The following is a 13,840-nucleotide window of genomic DNA, read 5'->3' as shown; positions in this document are numbered from 1 at the left end:
TCATAAAAAATTTCCAAAAAATTAAAATAAGCATTGATTTTGATGATTTTCATTTAGGTGGAAAAATGTCGCCAAATTAGTGATTTCTTCAACAACAAAAAATAATAACTTTTTCAATCTTTTAGTTATTTTTCCTTTCTAAAGTACAGATAATTCTTTAAAGCAAGATGCCATTTACTGTTTAAAATTATAGCTTTGTTCTTCAAGGGTAAAATACTTAAGCTGCGACTTTTTTATTTTCCTTGGAGAAAGAACTTCGAAAACCTTGTTAACTGTTTCGTTTGGTATGTTTGTTTGCCTCATAACAAGCCTCATAAGTATGGCGATCTTTGAAGAAAGAAGAGAGATTCAACTGGTTATGTTACGCCACGAGCTTTGTTTTGTATATTTATGAAAAAAGGTAAACCTCTTCGCACTCTTCAAAACCGGTTTTTGTTTATATTCAGAGCAAAGGACTAGCTGTTATGAGGAAAATATGTAGGTTTTAGCTCGAATCTCGGTTAACAGTTGACAAATCTACGTCCCAAAATGAAAATTTGACTAGTTGTCCATTCTGTTCCCGGCTGAAATATAGCCAGGGTTAGCTAAAGCATGGACTGGAATAGTCTTACTTTAGAGCTATAAGTAATAGGGCTTCATGGTCTTCCTCTTTATGCAATGCAAATGCTTGTTTGTCCCTTCAGAATATCCTCTCCTCGGAAGATTCATATTTATCGCAGTACTTGATCCTGGAGTTCCCTTGTCGTCTGGTTTGCGCACAAAATTGCATGGTTATGAAATTAAGCATAATGAGCTTCAAATCCAATATAAGTCAGTTGTACAACAACGATGATAAAACCACAAATAAGATAAGTAGCATATATGAATAAATAATTATAATATTATAATAATATATTGATAATCCGCAGAATAAATCAAGTCTTTACACAAGGAAAACACATTCAATCAATGAATAAAGATTACAAAAATAATCCTTATTTATGTTACAACAATCTTCTTTTATTTTCTATCGAACTTTCAAAATATTATTCACAAATTTGTTTACAATTTTATCGCATTATTAAAATTTGCTATCGCATTATTTTTTTAATTTTTATCACTTAAATGTTTACTATTTCTAACTCTTCTTCCCTTTTTTAAACCCCTTTACTTCTAAAGAGGAAAGTGTTAATGATAATAAGAGTTGGAAGAAGAAAAAAAAGACAATTTACGAACTACCACAATCTCGCCGCCAAGAATTTAAAACAACGGAAGAAATGATAAAAACAATCAATATCGAAGGAATTAATGCCCGAGTTAAGTATTCCAAATCTCTGCCAATAATTTCTTGAGCCGTTTCGGAGAATGACCGGTAGATGGGTCCAGGTGCGTCATTGCCTGCGGGGCATAATCCTAAGGATTGGTTTTTATTGTCTTACGTCAATCATTTTGAAGTTGTCCTCAACTGCGGCTTAAAACTTTTTTTTATTTGCATTTTTTTCTTCTTAGAAGGGTCATATATGCTAAATCTAAAATAAATTACTTAAAAGATGTTCTTTTATCGGTTTGTTAATTGAAGTTGTCGATGTCTAAGTCTGTCGACATAAACGTGAATGATGTAATTTTTGGGGAAGTTGTAAAAGCAATAAAAAGGGTTTTTTCCTCCTCGTCAAACCATTAAGAAGCTTAACTTGTTTGACATACAAAGTAGACACTTTTTTGTTATTTTGTTTTAGTTGAAGAATATATTTTTCACAACTGTTAATCTTTTAAGTTTGGAATAATCGTTTGACGGAGCATGACAACAGTTAAAAAATGATTATTGAGGATTAAATGAAAATATACAAAATAAAAAAAAAGTATACAAATTTTAATATTGTTTTTAAAAAAAAATTGTTTTGTGAAACAAGTATTTTTAATGAAATAAAATTTTGGCGACGAGTAAATTAATTGTAATTTTTAATATTGCTGTGTTTAAGATTGCATCTTTATTAATTTTGTACTTGTATTAATTTCATAAATTAACCCTTTGACGCAGTATTTTTATTAAACATATTTTTCATACTTTTTTTTTCATAATGTAGTAATAATTTATTTTAAAATAGGTGCAGAATATTCAATTTAGTATTTTAATATTTTATATTATTTAATTTATATTAGTATTTTAATTAATATTATTTTTTCTTAAAAATATTTGTTTTGTGAAACAAGTATTTTTAATGAAATAAAATTTTGGTGACGAGTAAATTAATTGTAATTTTTAACATTGCTGTGTTTAAGATTACATCTTAACTAATTTTGTACTTGTATTAATTTCATAAATTAACCCTTTGACGCAGAATTTTTATTAAACATGTTGTTCATACTTTTTTTCATAAAGTTATTATAATTTATTTTAAAATCGGTGCAGAATATTATATTTAGTAATTTAATAATTTATATTATTTAATTTATATTACTATTTTAATTAATATTATTTTTTTTAAAAATATTTGTTTTGTGAAACAAGTATTTTTAACGAAATAAAATTTTGGCGACGAGTAAATTAATTGAATATTGCCGTGTTTAATATTACATCTTTATTAATTTTGTACTTGTATTAATTTCATAAATTAACCCTTTGACACAGAATTTCTATTAAACATATTTTTCATACTTTTTTTCATAATGTTGTAATAATTTATTTTAAAATCGGTGCAGAATATTATATTTAGTATTTTAATAATTTATGGTTATGAAATATAGTATGAATATAGCTTTATTTGCAGTAATCTTGATCCAAAAGAAACAGTTATTCATCCTTGAAATTTCTTTAATTTACGAAATCAATTATTAATAATGAATATGAATGAAAAAATAATATGAATGAAATTTTAAGTATGAATGGAAAAAAAATTAAACTACTTTTTTTTGAATTTTATATTTTAGAACAAATGTAATTCTGAGAATCTTTCAGAATTCGACTGCTTTTTATAATTAAAAAATACTAAAATATATTTTTGCTTCTACTTGAGGTCAAACAAAAAGATATAAAAATGACACCGGTTCTCTCAATTGTGCAAAAGGGTTAGTACTTAATACTTATTATACTTTGGCTAAGCCTTTCGACAACGTAAATGATGTGTTTTAGGGGAGTTGTTTAACAAAATGAGATTTTTTCTCCGCTTTAAGTAATGAAAGGCTTGATTTGTTTGACATCCTAATTGGGCTTAGTTTTGTTATTTCGTTTTAAATGAAGATGGAATATATTTCTTACAACTGTTAATCTGTTTTACAATGGATATTTGGAGTTAAATAAGAATACGTGTTAATTAAAAAACTATTAAAAAATACTCCATTATTTAAACAAAATTTTTGTACTTAAATAAATACTTTGTAAGAACTTTATTTTTTAAAAAAAATTTGTTACTTGAAAAATAAAATGAAAACTTAAAAAAATTGTCAGATCATTTGTAATATTGTCTTAAAAAAATATTTGGATTTTAAGTATTTTAAAATAAATAAAACTTTTTAGTTTTAATTTGTATTAACTTTTTGAACAATATTTTATTCAAAATATTTACATTGTTTGTGACAAGTACCACGATTTTGAATATTAGTGATTTTTTTAAAAATGATAGTCTTTTAATTTTGTTTTTGTATTTTTTTTATATTAAATTTATTAGATATTTGTGATTGTTTAAATAATTGTTTTTTTTAAACGAGTATCACAAACTTTAAAATTTGTGTTTTATAAATTACAGACTTGAACTTATAAATTCTTAATTTTATTTTTATTTGATTCTATATTTATTTCGAGTTGAATAGGTTATTATTAGAAACGAAACTAAATTTTTATGTCTGCTTTGCGAACGAATTTTAAAACAAAAGCTTTAGAACNTCTTTCCTCTTTGCCCTAAATGCCAACAAAACCAGGCATCACCTGAGCACATCTTGAACTGTGTAGGGCTGGACTGGAATGACATTCATTCCTCTCCCATTCTGGTTTCGGATTTTCTGAATGTCAACGGATTCATTGATCTGGTCTGACCCCGTCAGACCAGATGGGAATTAGCAACAACAACAACAGAAACTTTTTAGAACATTAAAAGAAATAAAACTTTTTAGTTTTAATTTGTATTAACTTTTTGAACAATATTTTATTCAAAATATTTACATTGTTTGTGACAAGTACCACGATTTTGAATATTAGTGATTTTTTTAAAAATGATAGTCTTTTAATTTTGTTTTTGTATTTTTTTTATATTAAATTTATTAGATATTTGTGATTGTTTAAATAATTGTTTTTTTTAAACGAGTATCACAAACTTTAAAATTTGTGTTTTATAAATTACAGACTTGAACTTATAAATTCTTAATTTTATTTTTATTTGATTCTATATTTATTTCGAGTTGAATAGGTTATTATTAGAAACGAAACTAAATTTTTATGTCTGCTTTGCGAACGAATTTTAAAACAAAAGCTTTAGAACAACTATAAAAATGAAACTGTGCTCTCCTGTCTTGGAAACCTAATAACTTATCGCTAGAACTTTTCTTAGAAAAATACTTTTCCACTGTTTTTTTTTCTTTCTATGTTTAAAATAAAAATTTATATATTTTTTTTTCAAGATAAAAATGAATTGGATAATACTTTATTTAATTTATAAAATTGCTTTTTATTTTTAAAAAAAACATATTTTCCAAGACAGCTACAATTCATTCAATCTTTTACGAAACTAATTGAAAGCCATGCATCATACTTCAAAGAATGAAAACGTCGCCAACACTTGGACAAAGGATGGACTTTACAGAAAATGTTCCACCAGGCGCTTGGCGAATGAAAGGGTCAGTTTTGTGGTCATCAAAACTTGAGACGAAGAGGTGGATCATCTACTTTGTTTGATGAGGGTCATCTTCTTTGCTTCTTCTTCCTTCGCCAAAGATGCCAAAGAATTTTTTTTTATTCTTTTTTTCTCGTTTTGTCGCCCTATCCTTTTCGAAAGCGTCACGAAGGAGGTCACGTTTTTGGTGTCGAAAATGGAAAGGATGAAAAAGAAAAAGTTTATAAGAATTCTCATCTTTATTTCTTTTAAGAAAGAGATAAAGGATAAGAAAGAGCCAAATGGTAGGAGACTTTGTGGTCAGGGTGTTTTGACAGTCTAGAGACATGGCGTAAACTTGGCGTTCTTTATTCTTGGAGTTATCATTTACTATTTTCTATTTGCGATTCACATTTTTCAATATAATTTTTGTTTATGTTATCTATTTCGTATTTTATACAGTACAGCAATGATTAATTTTAAGCTCTAAATTTTTTTTAATTTTTATGTATTTTGTCGAGAATAAAACAATTTAAATAAAATTCTACACAAGAAAAATTTTGTTCGTTATAACAACTAATAAATAATTATAGTTATTAAAATTATTTAATATATTCAATTATATCACTATGAGTTTTATATAAAGGGTGCATTATCTTTTGTGATACAAATACCATTTGTCTATATTAGCAATTCCTTTTAATTATTCAAATAATTTCTTTGCAGCATAATCAAAAATTTATTCCACGATATTAGGTGTAAATTATTCCACAATGTTGTGAGTAATTTGCCAATGAAAAAATTTAATTATTATTAAATAAAGTAAAACAGATGAATATTTTTAAAATTTTAAATATAGGGGGAAAATATTATGTTTATAATTAAATCAACAAACATATTATTAATTTTTTTATTTAGTCATTATTTATTGGGTTTAATTAACATTTTTAAATATGGCTTTCTTTTCAGCGATATTATAACATAATCTTAAATTCTTTTAAGAAAATTTGCACCAGCATGTCTAAAAATGTGCGTATACTTACATATTTCGGTTCTTTGTTTTTTCAGAATTTTTTTGGTTTGTCAATTCTATATATGAAAGAAACAAATGCAAAATATTTTATTGTTAACAAATTTATTTATGTGCATTTATTATCTGTACATTTAGCTCTAAAATAATGCGTTGGAATTTCCAGAGTTTCGCTTCATGAAATTCCATCGGAAAAATTTTGAAATCAATTATCGATTTTTGTTTCAGGTAATCAAAAAAAAATATTTTAAAAATGTAGTTATAAATCGTATTAGTAAATCAATTTTTATTTATTAAGTATTGTATTTACGATAACTTTTTAGCATTAATTTATTAAAACTCTACTAAAATATAATTTTTTTATTTCAGATGAAGCTGACCTTCAAAGATTTTTAGGAAATGAATCACACAGCGATTACTTTAAACTTTTAGAGCAGGATGGAGACTCCTTACTGGTTGGAGCTAGGTAATTCTTTACTTTTCTATATAACTTATTTTACGTTTATATCTTTTTTCGCAGCAAATAATTACAATACAGATGAAAAAATTTTAAACTTCTAATTATGTCGAGTTGCCTTTTGACAATAAACTCTATTTGTATATTTGAAAATAGATCCTATTTGTATATTTGAAAATAGATCCTATTTGTATATTTGAAAATAGATCCTATTTGTATATTTAATAATAGACCTATGAGTATATTTGGCTATCTATCCTATGTGTTTATTTGGTAATGGATTCTATAAAAATATTTGATAATTGATCCTAAAAATACCTTTGAAAAATATGCTCTGTAGGTTTATTTGGTAATAAACCATGTTGGGTCTGATTTATTTGGCAGTAAATCCTACGATTATTTGTGAAAAGGATCGATAAATATTTGGAAATATACCCTATATTTAAATTTAGTAATATACACCCATTTTGTAATTTCTCAGTATTTTCATGTTCTAACCTTAATTTTGAAAAAAAATGCTTTTGTAATTAAAATGTAAAATTTAAAATTGCAAAGGTCAAAATTTATTATTTTGTATTTGTTTGTTGATATTTTTGGAACGGGATATCATTTGTATTTTAATTTATTAGATACTTTAATGAATTAGAATTATAATGACTTTTATAATGAATATTGGACAAATTATGTTTTTAAAGTTATTTTATGTTCTATTCGATGTTGAATTTTTTTTTAAATTTTCAAACCCTTCCAAAATATTGCATTTTATTTTAAAACGAATAGAATTTATAATGAAATATTCTTATCTCACATTTTCTGCAAATCAAAAAATCTTTCCTCTTTGCCCTAAATGCCAACAAAACCAGGCATCACCTGAGCACATCTTGAACTGTTTAGCCCTGGACTGGAATGACATTCATTCCTCTCCCATTCTGGTTTCGGATTTTCTGAATGTCAACGGATTCATTGATCTGGTCTGACCCCGTCAGACCAGATGGGAATTAGCAACAACAACAACAACANCTTAATTGAAAGAGTGCGCTGAAGAGGATGCATAACCGACTGGTTAAAAAAAAAAGAAAAATAAGAAATAGAACGAAAGTTTCTTCGAGATAGTATGAATAGAAGCTTGCTATGAAAACGATTTTTTTAATTAAGCTCGTCTGATAGAAGTTTAGGCCGTTTTCTAAATGAAATTGCCTGGAGTTCAGCACTGAACGAACTAACATCAATCACTGCTGCTCGTCAGACAAGGGTGTGCAGGCCTAGTCCACTTCATTAATCGTTTGGAATATTAAGGTAATGTACTTATAATACACTGATATAAATTTTTGGAACATGTATTGAACAACTGCCTATGCAGCATGAGAGAGCAAATCAAATTTAAAAATACATTTGTTTGTTATCAAGTTTGTGTTTTACGTTTTTTACGTAATTTAACAATGCTAATTTCTCTTTGAATATTCCATATTTGCAATACCGATATTTTAATGTACACATTTAACCACATTTCTGTTTGAAAGTAATTGAAGTGAATAATGAGCAATGGATTCTATTATAGCAGTAATTTATTTTGAATTAAAATTATTTTTTTTAAAATAAACATGAATAATACTAAGAGTCACGAAAATAATTGAATTAAAAATTATGTTAAAAGAAAAAAGAAAGAAGATCGTATAGTGTGTTCTGCTTATAAGAAACACAGTGTTAAAAAAAGGAAAAAAAACAACATAGAAACTTGTTCTGTTTAAGGAAAAAATAGGTTAAAGAATAAAGCGAGAAAACCATATCAGTGTGTTCTGCTTTGGAAAAGAAGAAGTTAAAGAAAAAAAAAACGAAGAAAATCTTAGAAATTTGTTTTGCTTAGGAAACAAAACAGTTAATGAAAAAGGGAAGAAGAACCGTAGAAATTTGTTCTGCTTAGAAGATGAAACAGTTAGAGGAAAAAAGAAGAAAATCATAGAAATATGTTTTGCTTTGGAAACGAAGTAAAAGGGAAGAAAATCATAAAAATATGTTTTGCTTTGGAAACGAAGAAGTTAAAGAAAAAAGAAAGAAAAACCATATCAATGTGTTCTGTTTAGGAAACGAAACAGTTAGAGAAAAAAGGAAGAAAATCATAGAAATGTGTTCTGCTTAGGACACGAAACAGTTAAAGAAAAAAATGAAGAAAAACCGTAGAAATTTGTTCTGCTTAGAAAACGAAGTGTTTCATTTTACAAAGTTAAAAAATTAGTTACAATGTCATCAACTAATGGTGTCACTGTCTGGAGAAAAATAAAACAAAATTTCTAATGCATATCAGACAACTAAATTAGTAGAACGGAAGTCTGTTAATTTTGTCATTAGCACGACGTTCTTGCTGCCGATGATGGGTATTTGGAAACATTATCGCTTTACAGTTCTTATAATATGCAACGCTACCTATTGAATTAATTTGTAATTAACTTTAAAACTTGGTCTGAATGAACAAAGTGATTTCCCAAGCAAAACATAAACTGCACATTCTCATCTTCTTTAATATTTCTACTGTTGATTTTTCAAATCGTCGATCATTTTGGGGACACCCAGTTTCTAGAACAGTACTCTCATTTAAGCATAATATTTATTCGTTTATCCATTATTTATTTTTAAAAAAATGTACTTTATGTTGTCAAGCTAACTTAATCTCAAACGTATGAGCACCATACGAAGCAAACCACAGACCCATTAATAATGGAATATATTGTCCCCACATTCAAAGCACTTCTCAACCTTTTGGGCATTCTTGTGCCTAGTTCCAAGGACCCAAACGATATTTTAACCTTTCAGAAAGCTGAAGGCGGGTCGGCATAAGAACATGAACCAATGATTTCGAACCCTCTTATCAGTCAGGAAACCCTCTCTTGATTCCCGATTCAGTTTCTTAAATTATGCCTTTTACTTCCCTATCTCATTGCATTTTTCCCTATCGATTCTTGTTTCGAGTAACTCTCCAAGGGAAAAAAAGGGTAAATTCCGAGCATAAATATATCCTATAAATGTCCTCTTCAAGAAAAAGATAGGGATGAATCTGGGGGCTTTGATAAGCAGTTTTTTGCTGTCCGGATGAGAAAATCCGTCTTGGGAATTCCATCTCGAAAATTCCCGGATGTCGGTTAAATACGAGATCTGTCTGCCCCATCTGTTGATCCTTCTTGAATCTTAAGAAGACTTCCGATAGTTTGGGTGAAACATGGGGGTAATCTTAATTGGCTTTTCTCAAGACAGATGAAGTAAGAAGTACTCACACTCGCATTTGTAAATGAAAATGGATTATTCGCATGAATATTCTTATTTTCTTCCTGTCCTCTAAAGTGTTCTTGAAGATTGATTTATTTTATCCTTTCAAGAAGTTCCAACTTTACCAAAGATTGCGTGGGACAGTATTTATCAGTTCTATAAGTTTCAATCCTTCATCCGAAAGTATCAGAATTGTTACTTCTTTCTGTCTAAGTGTTTTTAAAGAATGATTTATTTTATCCCTTCAAAAAGATTTTGAATTTTAACCAGAAATCATGGTTTAATCTTTTTATCACTTTTATAAGTTCCATTTCCCAATCAAAAAGTATCAGAAGAATGTCATTTTGTTATTAAGTTGTGTTGATAATTTTTTTTATGATTATTTTTAAAAATTTTGATTGGTTTTTTTATTTTTATCCTTACAAGAAGAATCAAATTTATCAAGCACTATGTGGGATAATTTTATCAGGTTTATAAGTCTCAAACTTTGATCAAAAAGTAGAGGAGGTGTTGTTTATTCCTATCTGACAAAGTGTTATTTACAGATTTATTTATTTAATCCTACTTATAGAAAATCTATTTTATCTGAGTTAACGTAGGATGCTTTCATAAGTTTCCATCGTTGATCAAAAAGTATCAAAGTTATTATTCCTCCCGGCAAAATGTTTTGTGGAATGATTTTTTTAAAACTCTTTTTAAGAAGTTCCAATTTTACCAAAAATTATATGGTATATTTTTGTCAGTTTTATAAGTTAAAATCTTGAGATCAAAAATTATCAGGTGTGTTATTCATTCTTATCTGACAAGGTGTTTTTGTAAATGAATTTATTTTTGTCTTTTCCATAAATTCCTATTTTTCCAAAGAGTATGTGGGATAATTTTAGAAGTTTCAATCTTTGATTGAAAAGTGCAAAAAATTTTAATTATTCCTGTCTGGCAAAAAGATTTTGTAAATATATTTATTTTAACCTTAAGCAAAGATTATGTTTGATATTTTTATAAGTTTCAATCTTTGATCGAAAATATCAGAGATGATAATTATTTCTGCTGGGCAAAGTGTTTCAGTTGATTGATTTTTTAAATTTTTTTTTTATCATTTTAAGTAGTTCCGATTTTGCGAAACGAAAGGTGAAATATTTTTATGAAACTCAGATTTTCCAATTCTTCTAAGTACAATTTATGCTTACACCTAAAAAGAGCTATTATAGGGTCTGTAGCGTTTTTAAAATGTGCTTAAAGATGCTTATTTTCGATTCTCGTTTTTTAAAAGTCCTTAAAGGTACTTTTTTCATTGCGTGTTTTTAAAAAGTGCTTAATTTTCCCTTTTCCAAATTGAGATTTTTCCTTTACCATGATTATTTTAGCTACTAATTATGCAGAAGGACACTGTCCACATTGTTCTATTCAACGTTTTCACAATTAATTCAACCCCAATCTAATTCGGCGCATCGTCAGACCGCAGCTTATGAAAACGCCATTCGATTTACATGATTCAAAAATTGTGACAATTCTCAAAAACAACGCCAAAAGAATTTTTTTTATTGACATGACTGCTAAAACGAGATAAAACCGTCAATTGTCAAAAACTTTCCAACCTAATTGTGATATTCTTTTAAAGTGCTTAAAAATATTATTAGAGTGCTTAAAAGGTGCTTATTTTTTGTTGAATAATTTGGCTACGCACCCTGTATTATTATTCGTTTTTGTTTATTTTTCCTGTAAAATAATGTGTGAAAACCGAGATTGTTTTGCTTATACCGTTAAACTTCTAATTCCCAAACAAGATGTATTCCATTATCGTTTCAAAATAATAATGATTTGATAAACAAAAAATTTGTTTACGAAGGTTAAACCAAACAGTTATTATATATTTAAATAAATAACCAACATTCATAGTGATAGTACCATAAATTAAGAATCAGTAAACTGCTATTAATCAAACTTTTCTGGAGTGTCCCAAAACTTAAAATATATTATCTCATCAAACTCTCTTTGATTGGATTACCCAATCTACGTCCTCTATATAGCCATCAAATCCTGCAAAGATCCTGTTCCTCTCTATAACGTCCATACATTAAATGAATGTCCCAATTATCTTAGTTAACGAAAGACACCGGTGGTGTTCGTAGAAAGAAGGGTGGTCCATGGTTTCCCAAGGGTCTGGTGGCCTAATCAATAGCAGTTACTCTAGCCGCTTGCCTATTGATTAATTATCGGCCTTCCTTGGTGCTCTCTCGTTAGTTGTTGGTGAGAAAATTTAGAATATTCTGTAGTCCTGCATAGAGGAATAAATTTCAAGAATGATTCTTGAATTTTCTAGAATATATGACGACCCAAATTTTACTGAAGTTTGTGTCAAGTTACCGGAAAATGGAAGTGTGTCTGGATTTTTGGATTATGATTAGTGTTGGGTGAAAAATTTAATAGAGATAAATGGGATAATTTTATTTTATTTTATCACCTTTGATGAAATATCTATATTTCATTAAATAAAATTTTAAATTATTTTGTTACCCTATGAGTTAGGGAAGCTCATTGCGTTTATGGTTTATGAATAAGATCCGTATTATTGCTTTTATTAATTTAGTTTTGGTAGCCTTTTATTTTTAAAAGAATGTTTTGTCTAAAATTTCTCGATTTTTATTTTTATTTTATCAGGAATACCTACTCATATCTTTGAAAACCTCCTTGAAACTATACGTAATTTTATGGATATTTCTTAAAATTTTACAAAAAATGACCTAAATTGGAATCAAGAAAAACGGTAAAAAGATAGTTATGTATTGTTATCTGCGTTTTTACTGAGAAAGCAAAATTTTACTTCTCACCAAACTTAAAAATCAGGAACAAGTTTTTAAAAGATGGTGGTTTTAACAAAAAAAAATCTTTGAAAGCTACTATTTGCAGCAACAACATGGTGCAATACCAGTGCAAATTTTTATTTTATTTTATAACGGTCGTTGAACAGCCGACCCAATTTAGGGTTTACGACTACCGCTGTTCAACTCCTTAGCTTTGTAATTTTGAACCCAATCCAGAAGACAAGGGAACTCCTGGATCAAGTATTGGGAGACATTTTCCTTCGTTTAGGTCTTTTTGATGGAACTAACCCGCATTTGCGTTACATGGAGAGGAAAACCTCCCACCGTTAGCCTCATGGCAGGGGGACTCTAACCCATGATCCGTCTACCACTGAGGATATTTTAAGTCTCACTATAATCAGTGCGAGCTGGGTGCGGAATTTGTATCGACCAGCAATCGATGGGATACGAACCCGATTCACCTCATTGGGAGGCGAGAGCTCTATCTCCTTAGCCACCACGGCTTATCACGTATATATTGCAGAAAATATGCACTCTAGCCTTGGATACCACGATCTCCCACGTATTTCAGTTGGAATAGTTTGACATTTAACTGGAAAAAAGGTTTTTATAGTTTTTTGAGTAAACAGCGCCAACTGTTCACTAAGTTTATAGCTAATTTTGAAATTAAGTTTGGATGAATAACTCAGTTTTTTCTGCAAACTGTAGTGTTCTGTCTTTTATTGTTTTTCTTTAATGGATTTTTCGAATCGTTTTCCTTGTTTGGACACCCGACTTGAATACTTAGGTAATCTCTAAGATACATAAACAAATTTGAAGAAAGTAAACTAATATTTTTATAAAACACAATGAATCAAAATTAAAATGCATTTGATTAATCTTCAAAATTATAAACGGTTTTAAAATTCACTTATTTTTGAAGAATATGTATTAATAATATAATTTTTTTTATCGAAAATTTAACTGTATGTTCGCATTTGAGAGATTATTGATGATTAATATTATATTTTATTCCAATTAAGAAAACTCTACGAAATAGTTCTCTTTTCAACAGCGCAATTATACATCTCATTTACTTAATGAGTCACGTTTTCTTGCTCAAAGCAAACATTTTGAAAATAATCTCCAGCATTAACAATTGAAAATCAATTCAGTTAAAGAACCAAAATTTTATTTCATCTAATATGTCTTTTATTCAAATAAAGACGTGTCAACCATAAATATTGCTTAAGTTTGTTTAATATAACTAGATCCGTTGATTAAAACATCGTTAATCGAGAACTTTTAATGCAAAGTAAATCAAATGTGTTTTCTTTACGAACTCTTTAAATTCATTGCAGTTTAAAACTCTTGAAGGATTTTGCAAACGAGAAAATGCTTATACTCACAATAAAACGCGTCGAATAACAACAATTAGCTTTTTTTACGCGTCTTCCCTTTTCTTGAATTGTGACGTTGAATTTCCCCTTCGAGGTATTTTCGTTTTCATTTA

The 13,840-nt window shown here is 28.1% G+C and overlaps 1 protein-coding gene across 1 annotated transcript in view; it reads left to right on the top strand.

Annotated features, from left to right (window-relative positions):
• LOC107449387 (semaphorin-1A) overlaps window positions 1-13,840 on the top strand; it is a 561,149-nt gene that overhangs the window by 387,327 nt on the left and 159,982 nt on the right. Inside the window, exon 3 of the mRNA XM_043039234.2 lies at window positions 6,181-6,277. Coding sequence (XP_042895168.1) covers window positions 6,181-6,277 — 97 coding nt within the window. The remainder of the gene's footprint in view (window positions 1-6,180; window positions 6,278-13,840) is intronic.

Source organism: Parasteatoda tepidariorum, chromosome 1, assembly GCF_043381705.1.
Source record: "Parasteatoda tepidariorum isolate YZ-2023 chromosome 1, CAS_Ptep_4.0, whole genome shotgun sequence".
In the NCBI taxonomy this organism is placed as follows: domain Eukaryota; kingdom Metazoa; phylum Arthropoda; class Arachnida; order Araneae; family Theridiidae; genus Parasteatoda; species Parasteatoda tepidariorum.
The sequence above is the reverse complement of the archived record's forward strand: the minus strand, read 5'-3'. Positions and strand labels throughout refer to the sequence as shown.